The 11,209-nt window shown below is 27.4% G+C and overlaps 1 protein-coding gene across 1 annotated transcript; it reads right to left on the bottom strand.

The window, feature by feature from the left end:
• Nucleotides 1-238: 238 nt before the first annotated feature.
• Nucleotides 239-1,213, bottom strand: LOC146884758 (uncharacterized). The gene is made up of 4 exons (XM_085675518.1): nucleotides 1,082-1,213; nucleotides 907-1,008; nucleotides 762-818; nucleotides 239-672 (listed from the first exon to the last, which is right to left on the bottom strand). Exons 1-4 carry the CDS (start codon nucleotides 1,160-1,162, stop codon nucleotides 361-363), a joined length of 552 nt encoding a protein of 183 aa, XP_085531644.1. The 5' UTR covers nucleotides 1,163-1,213; the 3' UTR covers nucleotides 239-360.
• Between the last annotated feature and the right edge of the window lie 9,996 nt (nucleotides 1,214-11,209).

Here is an 11,209-nt window from a genome sequence, read left to right as displayed (position 1 = left end):
TTGTTAACCAATTAATGTTGTCAGTGTTAGGCATGTATGTTATATTCCAGCTGTAGCACAATTTTCCCACAGATTCATCATGGGCAGTAGCCTACATTAAATTTTACTATAACCTTTTTCATATATCAGAAATTATGAAGGTGTGCAAAATCTTTGTCGGTGGTCAACACTTATTTGTACATAGATGATCATATACTAAGTTAAACTGACAGTGAAATGGATATCACAGTCATAAAATAAGTTTAATATCATAGTTGTAGTTGATCATTCCAACAGTGCCATGAAAATTAAAATCAACATCAAAAACACTCAAGTTAAAAATAAATAACCTAAAAATTGAATACATTAAAGACTCATGACTTAGGTGAGTGATATATTATCCAGAACAGAAGATTGAACTTTGGAACTCTCCCCAACCTCAACACATGGAATATTTGTGGATGGAGGAACCATCATCTGCAGTATGTCCTCCACATTAGCCGTGTTAGTAGGCTCCACGTTGGGATGCAAATTGGGTCCGAAATTTGTGTTGACATTTGCGTTTGGACTGGAATTTTTACTAGGCTGGGCATCAGTTTCCACATTTTGTTTCACAGCATAGTTAAGTCGCACCACAGGCATAGAAGTTTGAACTTCTTCTTCAGTGGGATGAGTGATGTCATACTTGAAAACCTACAAATGTTATAAATGGTTATATTGTGTGACTTAAAGACACGGTATGAATAAAAAAAAACATATTTGTGTGAAGATTAGTTATTTACCTTGACAATGTTCCTAACTGTGATGTTGAGGTACCCAAAAGGTCTAAATATAGCAACCTATTGAATCAAAATTCATAAAGTTTAATGAGTAATTGTACAAGAAGAGGAAAAGTAATCAAGAGACATTATTTCATAGTTCACTAACTTCTTTCAACAGTAATACAGAGCCAACACCAATGTCACTACCAAACTCACGATCTGATAGAACTTTATTGTGTAGGCTTGCCTTGGCTGTATCAGTAGGGTCCTGACAGAGTCATTTTACACGTGAGTAATAACTAAATAATGGAGTGCAAGTAAATCACTAAATCAGAAATCACCTTAATAGTGATGAGCATGTCCCCCAGGCCGTTCGGTTTGCACTCTTTGACAACACAAGCAACAAAACGCATTCGATTCATTGATTTCCTGTTTGATAGTGGAGTTATATTTTTAATGTCCCCGTCGTCAACTAAACCTGCAAATAATGCGATATTAATTAATGAAAACTTTATCCTATAAACTTCAATAGCATTGGTTTTGCAAAAAGGAAATAATGCTAACCGTGGTGTTTGATGAATTTTTCTGCCCATGTCCATGCATTTGTATAGAAATCTCGTGCACGACTAGCAACAGCCATGTTGTTCAAAAATTCTTGGTATTATGCGTTGTCCACCTCCAAACACCATCTAAATGGTGTTGCCTGAATCCGTTTACGGTGGGTGGCTTTTAGTACATTGTTTACTTCAACAATGTACTTGCTTTCGCACCTATGCACAATTCGCACCTATAGCACCATGAACAAAATATTATTTATTAGAAATAATTAAAAAAGTTAAATAACTTAAAGATTCTAATTATACCTGATCAACATTTTCCACCACCTTCTTCTTCTTTCCCTTATTGCCTGCTTCTGGAATACATTTGCGTTCACGTTTGCTAGACATCTTACTTAAAATTCCTAAATAAAACCAAATATAACTGAAAATTTGTCACATGGACCAAAGTAAATAACATCATAAACAATTATTGACTGCCATAACAAAACAGATAAAAAATTCGATTAATACTGATTGCAAAAAATGTATCACAGGTCATCACTTGGGTGCACAAAAGTCATCACCAACAACTTACAAGTCTTTAACCCCACTAATTACAAATCACATATTATTAACAAAATTTTGTCACCCCAAACACACGAATTAACTGCTATAGTATCAGTTCAAAAAAATTGAGTAAAACCACATTGTTGCAACAAATGGTGCACAGGTCATCATTTACTTGCACACAGGTCATCACACACAAAAATGCTGCTTATAAGAAAGTCAAATCAATATTACAGATACGCACTATCATGGTGGACAACATTGAAAAAATATTGGAGACAGGTGACCGGATTGAGCTTCTTGTTTATAAGACAGCAACAATGCAAGACAGTGCATTTCACTTTTACAAAATTTCCAGCCTACTAACATAGAATAGAGATCAGAACATGCACCCAATATTAAAAAATAAAAAAAGCATAGCTCAATGTGGAGACAGCTAGCACCAAACAAAAACCACAATAAAAGGACAGCTCAACACATAAAGCTCCCACGATTCAGTGGTCCTAAGAAGTTAAAATGTAGCCACACCCCTGTGATCACATGGATTGTTTCCACAGCTAGAACTTTGTGACCACCAGATTATAAGGTAGCGACAACCTTATTGTGTCAAGGCACACCTTCCAGACAACATTCTCAATACACCATCAAATTTATTTGGTAGACATTTTCTGACCAACACATGGCATACAACACAATTCTGACTCAAACAAATTGATGCCATGAAATCGTATATACATGGCAGACTTTTAACATCAATACCTGAACCACCATCAAATCATAAAACGACGACAATAAGTTGGGAAATGTTAACATTATTCTTAGAGCAGATTTTAAGCATGTGAATGATTTCATACAATGTTTCATGCCAATTGGAAGCAAATGAACTATCATATTTCACATACAAGGATTTAGCTCCTCTAGGAGCAGAGTTCACTTCAGAAGAAAAGGCAAGGAATTTTTAGCATAGATGAGAATGGTTGATATTACATGCACATGTATAATCATGGATTTATTAAAATCAACTCCCTTAATTTTAGCATTTATGGTTGACATGTCTCACTTTTCCCTCCAGTGAATCACTTTCACTTTAGAGGAATTAAATCTACATGTAAGCCCACATCACTGCCCATGGATAGCCTAAAAAGCTAACATGCTTTGGAATTTTTGCCTTTAAAATTTTAATTCACTGCAAAATTTTGTCTCGTATACTTATTACCTCGGACAGAACCTTGAGCATCTACACTGAACACCTTGCCGGCGGGAACAAAAAAGGCGACTATGCGGAGAGAAGAGGATCTTCCACTGAGTGCGCCGGAGAAACACCAAACAGAAACGGTTCAACTCCTCCACAGCAAACGCCCTCCCTGTCCGCAAACCCTAACCCTTTCAAGGTTTAGCTGCCACAGAGATTTCGCATACCCACACTGTGCTATCTTATGCTATCTTCCTACGCCAGACGAACCACTCCAAAATCCGTTCGCGTGGCCGGTGACAACACAACCTACAACTGCCACCACAAAAGGGAAAGTCAGTACTCATACCAGTGAGCGCGGGGAGAACGAAAGAATGTTCAAAATTTTTACCAATAAACCCTTCGCCATCTACAATGCAGACCTTGCCAGTGAGAAGACAGTTGTTGTGCGGCGCAGTGCGGAGACGGTTCGGAGACGGAGTGCGCGGGAGAAGAAGCAAATACAAACGTGGCCCCCAATCTCTCAAAATTGCTTCTGACCCGAAACCCTAATTTCCTACCCTTTCAATTAAAACGCGCCCAAACCCACTACTGACCCGATTCTGACCCGCCCAACCCCACTATCCGCTACTGGAGTAAAATGGTTCACAAAAATTAATTTTAATTTAAAAAATTGCATGCCACGTCAGGGGGTCACTGAAGGGGTCAAAAAAGGGGGTCACCGTATCATTTTCCTTAGTAAAAAAAAGTTAGTTTTCCCTACTTGAAATATGTATTTTTAAAGTAAATTTCCAAAGAAATCTAAGAAATAAGGGTACTAAGAACTTAGAGACCTAGAAAAATGTATCTAAATGTAATAAAAATTTAGTATGTGATAAGACAAATTGACAGAACCACTTTCGTTGACTAACCCCACTAACATTGATGATAAAGTCACAGGAAAAATAAGAGAAAAATAAATTGTAGAGCAAATCAAAACTTACTATGTATAAAAAATCTCATAGGATATATATATATATATATATATATATATATATATATATATATATATATATATATATATATATATATAGAAAGAGATAAATATTGAAGGTAAAATTTTAGAAATAAGGAAGAAAATAGAAAAAAAGAAGAAGAGAATATAATATTTGTGTTTTTGTGGGGGTTTTACATGAGTTATCCAAAACATTTTTTTTATTGGATGTAAATGGTTTAAAGTTGTTACTCCCTTTATTTTTCTATTCTCATTGTTTAACCAAACAACATTGAATTCTATAAAGTATTTTTTATAGGTTCCACATGAACAAATCATAAAAGAAAAAGTCTTTTAAAGACCCTATATCAAAATAGAGACTTAATTTGTGATTTAGTTCTCAATTTTTTTTTTATTTTGGTTTCCTTATTATTTTTTGTTCAATTTAGTTTTCCAATTTTTTAAAAATGTTCAATTTGATATTCCCATTGTTTGAAAATGTTTAATTTTTTTTTCAAACTTTCAATTTAGTCTCTCTATTTAAATTTTTTATTCAATTTAGTCTTTATTTCTTAAAACGATTCAATTTTGTCATCTAATTTGAGACCAAATTAGTAATTAAGTTTAATTACTCCTTATATATACATGTTACCTTTTTTAGAATTTATACGTCAAATTACTCCACCTAAATTAAAAAGAGTACTAGTATTTCTGACATAATATTCACAATTTGATTTAAGAAAGGGTAGGCTTTGGGCAATTTTTCTAACAAAAAACTACTGGAATAAAGAACGAAGTGAATACAAAAAGAAATTAATTTGAGCATTTAAGTGAAGTGATTTGATGTATAAATTATAAAACAAATTAATATGTATATATAAGTTGTAATTAAACTTAATTACTAATTTTGTCTCAAATTGAAGAGGACAAATTTGAATTGTTTTAGAAAATAAAATGGCTAAATTGAATCAAAATTTAAAATTGAGTAACTAAATTAAAAAAATAATAAAAATGAACATTTTTAAACAATTAAATAACCAAATTGAATATTTTATAAAAAGTTGAGAGCTATATTTATAAATTGGTGAGACTCAAACTTTATTTATTTTTAATGGGAATAGACTCATGCATACTAAAATTTGATTAGAACGAAGCCTTTTCTGTAAAAAGAGATAAATTTATTTTTAAAATGTCCTATTTTCATATAGCAAATTTATTTCATTATTCTAATATAATATGTTTAAAAAATTAAAAAGAGTTTCGTACATGCATTAGAAAAAGTAAAATAACTACTAAATTTATCAAATGAATTCTAGAAGTACTTATATAACGATTATTTTTGCAATTAAGTGTATTTTTTATAAAAAAGAAATTATACAGCAACAATTTTACCAACCAATAATAATAGTAACACAGTAATTGATTGGCATCTTTGTCATTGTTTTGTATAATTATATATTGATCTTGATAATAGAGCATATTAAAAAGTTATAACGGCAAATGTAATTTCGGAGCATGTGTGAATCTTTCTATAAACAATGGTGGAATTTAGTTTAGTAGTTAGTAGTTGATTTGATTTGGTGACAACTGATTCAATTCACTTTAACAATAGAATTTTCCATTGCCTTACAAAAAAAAAGTGTTCAATAAGTGTGTTTAATGTAAATTCAACTTTCAAGTTTGAGCAAACACCCAAATTACTATACCATTAAATAAAAGGTTTTGTTAATTTACTCCAGAATAAATAAATAAATAAATATATATATATATATATATATATATATATATATATATATATATATATATAAAAGGATTATTATTTTTATTTTTATTTTATCTTTTAAAATAAATTATTTAATAATTTTTTTTAAAATAACAGTTATTTTTACATATTTTTTTATAAAAGTATTTTAACAGTTATTTTCTTTTACTTATCAGCAATTATTTTCTCTAATTTTTTATTTATTCTATTTTATTCTTAATAATTTATTTTATATATTAATTTAATGACATTATATAATTAAAATATTTATGTAATTAAAAGTTAATAAACAGTAAAATTATATAATCACTTATACGAGTTTTTAAAACATGCATATACTGTATTAAATACATTTATTTTTAAAAAAATATAAAATAAATTTATATATATATATATATATATATACTAAGATCATGTGATTCTTGATTAAAAAACAAAATTAATACTGTTATTTTTTATTAGTAAACAATAATATTTGTTAATGGACTATGTATCTTGTCTCATATAAAAAATAAACTAGTATAATAACATTTTTTTCTTATACTTAGAATTTAGAATTATAAGTTTTAACCTTTGTTTTCTTTCATAAAACTTTTTTGTTTATTTTATATAAATTGTTTTGGAGAAAATTTTCAAAATTACTTAAAATACAACTCAATCATTGTATTCTAGTTGGTTACTTTATCTTCGCAATATTATGTTTATATGATTAATTTATTCTAATGCATATTATATTTTAAAAATGTTATTGTACTATTTTCTAGTGGTTCTAATTTATATTTAATATAATTTATGATTATTACATACTAATCATAAATTTATATAATTTATTTTACGGGAATTCTTTTATTTAATGTACATATATATGTATATATATATATATATATATTTTTTTTTTCATTTGTATTCTTTAAATAGATGGTTTTTTAATTAAAAATTTATTTAACTATTGGTTATTTTAAATTTAACCATTTTCCAATCAGCCCACTTTCTTAAACTTATCTATTTTTAAATTAAAATAATGATCTACTATAATAAAAGAAAAGTATTTACAAAATAAATAAAAAAAACAACTCCCATAACTTACTTTTAGGCTAATATAGTTCATTAAATTGAAAAAGGAAAATGAATTTATTGATTGACAAGATTTATTGATAAACAAAAATTCACGAGCATATCAAAATTACCAACGATTTATTAATTATAAAAACTTGCTGATAAACTGTTAGTTGTTATATTTTGTTGACAAAAAAAAAATATATTAGTAATTATCGATAACCAATATTTGTTGATAATTATATGTTAGTAATTACGACTTGCCGTCTCTGTTGGTAAATATCACGTGATTTAGCATTATTCATATTCTCCCCTCTTCTTACACTACCATTAATATTATTGTGTTCATTGCTACATTCATTACCATTACATATGTTGTTTCTAACTCATCCTCTTTCTCTTCCTTTTCCTCCTCCCCCTCTTGTGTCTTTGCCATTGTTGTCTCTCTCACTACCGTTATCATTTTTATTATTGACTATACAATTATTATATCCTCTGCTACAATTGTCATTGTGGTCGTTGCGGCTTCCTCTTCCAATTAATTTATAATAAATATTTAATTGAATTTGATGAAAAAATGAACGTCTTATTAATATATATATATATATATATATATATATATATATATATATATATATATATATATATATATATATATTAATATATTAATAACATCAATTAAACAAATTTTGTCATGGTATAATAACATCAATTAATTTTACAATTATTAAAATGTATACACTTTATTTTCTTAAATAAGATAATTGGTAATAAAAACAACCAAAATAGTAATTTTAGATAAATTACTTTCCAATAAATTAACGACCAAAATTTTAACCGCAAGAATTTCTAACTAAGTTTTAAATATTTTTTAGAATATAAAAATTGCAACTAAAATTAAAAACACTTTCGGTTGTCTATATTAGTTACGGGTAAACAAAAAAACATAGTAGTTAAATAACTATGACCGTAATAGTCATCACTAATTGAATTAGTGACTAACTTTTTAAACAATTACTTAATTTAATTGCTGAATCACTTATCTAATTGAAAACTAGAATAACCCAAATAACAATCAAGGACAAGTATTACTAAAATTAAGAAAAGACACATTTCTCCACAACTATGTATATTCCGAACATTACACTCGTTGCTAACAACATAAGTTATAGGATCATCGATTTAGATTAGGATAACCTCGCCGTCACGTAAATTTGACCTATTTTTCTTACACATGACCGACAAGAGCTATCATTCACACCTTTTCTTGTTTTTTTTTTTTTTTTATAATTTGTCATACAATTTCTTTTAGATTCTCATATTACGATGGGTTTAGGTCAATGTCTAGTAGTTATCCTGTCCCCGAGCTGAAGACATTAAAGTTTGGAAATTAGTGCATAATTATCATTTAAAATCTAATTAACAGGTAAATCATGTTGGAAGGAAAATCATATGATATAATGGAACCCTACAAAAGGTAAAAGGTAAAGATAGGGAACCACGTTAATGACTCATAATCATGTGTGGTTTTGGATTAGATCCAATCATTACCATGTTTAATTACACTACGTGGCACTAACATGCACATGCAAAGACCTGATTAAATATGATTTACACATCACTGATCTAATCATTAGGCATGTGCATGTCGTATTAATTAACAGCACCTCCTTAGTTTTTTAGAAGACACAAGGCCAAATTTAACTACTAATTTAAATTATCTTCATGTGACTATCATAGAATTCTAATTCTTCCCGTTTTCTATTAATGAAATTATTTTGTGAGACTGAGTCAATAATTTGTCTAATAAGATACACAATAAATTTTCGATCTCCTGACATATAATAATTCTGGAGTTGTTTATTAATAATCAATCAAACTAATCACATAATTATTTTTTTTATAATTAATCATATTTAAATTACTAAAAAAATATTATTAATAACTAATTTTAGTGACCGATTATTATAAAAATTAATTTAAATATTAATTTATAAAATAAAAATTTATTAATTATTAAAATAATGATTATTATGAATAAAAAATTATAATTAATCGTTAAATTGATTATTAATATTAATTTGAATTTGAATTTATATATATGGTATTAGAAATTGAAATTTATATATATGATACGAAACATGATTCATTAGAGAAACATATTCTTTTATACTAGAGTCACATTTATCATAAAAATAATATAATTTAATAATAGAAAAACATAAACAGATATGGTATAGCGTGGGTGGCAATTTATGCTTGTCATTTAGGTGTTATACGATATTTATATCTATAACTGACATATTAACTGATATTTTCTATGTAAATTATAAATAATAACTACACTTATTATGTTGATTATGGTATAGTAATTGATATTTTTTAATATATCTTTTGTTTTAGTTATTTTTCTTCCTGAATAATAGTAAACAAATTTTATATAATAGGCATAATTATCAAATAGACTTGCTCTTTTTAATTAAATAGTATTATTCATACTAATCCATTGAGGTAAAAATACTGACTCAAATTCATATATTTAATTCCTTAAGTGTCGCTTGATAGTTATAAAACTAAAATTATTCTTGAGAGGTATGCGAAAATTAATTTATAGACTTGGGAGAAAAATTGGTGAAATTGATAATACTGACAAATTTTCGTTTGTAGGTTTAACACTTAGAAAAAGTTTATGAATATAAACGGGTGAAAATAATTCACAATTGGATCCGATTGATACTTTTAAAACAAACAATATTTTTTGTGAAATAAAAAGATTTCATCATTTAAGCCGTATTAAGAAAAACTTGTAATCTATTATACAATTCTTATCTCATCAAAATACTAGGGATAATAGATTTAAAGTGATGATTGATGGTACAATTAATAATTGTCATAGCTTAATTTGTTACTAATTTTGAAGAAAGTGAAAGAGAATATGAATTTTCAGTTTTTTTTAATGGAAACTTCTATTTATGTTGTTGAGTTTACGAGGTTATTTATGTTTTGAAACATGTTTGGAGGAGAACTTTAGAGTAATTATACTTTAGTTTGTCATATTCTTTTGGATCAACTAGTGATTTCTCTAACTCTTAGAGGAAAATGAAGTTGGTGTTTGCATTTTTTGTAAGCAAAGATTTTCATGAAAGACATTATTGTATTAGTAAGTTAGTTGAGTTAACTTTGACCCATAAAGAAGAATATAAGTGGTTTAATGTTTTATCTTCGTGTATTTATTTAGATATATTTTTTTTCATAATATGGATAGTTTGTATATGTTTCATGAAATTTGATTCTTATCACGGGTTTGGTGTGGTCCTCCATGTTTTGTATTATTTTATTTTATTTTTTCTTTTTAGTAAATTTTCATGTGATGACAAATGATTAATGAACTTTGAAGAATATATGTGCATTTAATATTGAATGAAGAACGTGTAATATATCTCTATGTTTAAATATTATGGACAAAGACAAACTTAAAGAGGAAGGCCTTTTATGAAGATTTCAATAATAGGAAGGATTTGTTACAACTCATTCTTCTCAACCTAAAAATGTTGAGTTTTTCTGAAGAATAAATGTTGATAACTATGAACTAACCTAAAAATGAAAGTTTTTCTAAAATAAGATGTATATAAATTATCTTTAGCAATGTGTTCTTTAACTTAAAGTTGCACCAAACTAACTTTATTTAATGTTGATTTACTGAAGAACTCTTGAGATTGCATATCTCAACTTAAAGTTACGTCTAACTGTTCTTATTTGATGTTGATTTAAAAAAATCTTTTAATAATGTATGTGTTAAATTAAAACTTAGTCTAATTTTTCACAATACATTATTTATGTGAAAATTGCAAAAAGTAAACATAAAAAAAAATCACACTTCAATGCTATTTTTTTTTATATTCAACATGTATCACATATTTAAACTTAACAAATTGAATATTTTGACTTTGTTAATATTAAAAAGGATAGTCTATCAACTAATGAAAGAATAACTTATTTTCATGTTACTTGCTTTAATGTTGATTAGAACTTAAACTTATTTATATTCTAATGTGGATATATTCATACTTAAATATAGGAAAATGAAATCAATTACTCACGGAACCAATTTGTTTGCGTTGTTGGCGTGAAATTTTGTAATCAATAATTTCTAAATTGTAAAATAACATTTTTTTTATTATAGCAAAACTCATACAAATAACTTATTCATGAAAAAAAATGAAAAATAATTAAGGTTAAATTAGTCTTTTGGTCCCTCTATTTGTCATGAAATTTTAGTTTGTTCCTTAAATTTTTCGTTGTCTCAATTTGGTCCTCATTTTATTAAAAATGATTCAATTTGGTCATCACCGTTAACTTTGACCAAACGGTGTTAAAGTC

Source organism: Vigna unguiculata, chromosome 7 (assembly GCF_037176805.1).
Source record: "Vigna unguiculata cultivar grain cowpea cultivar isolate G323 ecotype 2 chromosome 7, ASM3717680v1, whole genome shotgun sequence".
NCBI lineage: Eukaryota > Viridiplantae > Streptophyta > Magnoliopsida > Fabales > Fabaceae > Vigna > Vigna unguiculata.
The sequence above is the reverse complement of the archived record's forward strand: the minus strand, read 5'-3'. Positions and strand labels throughout refer to the sequence as shown.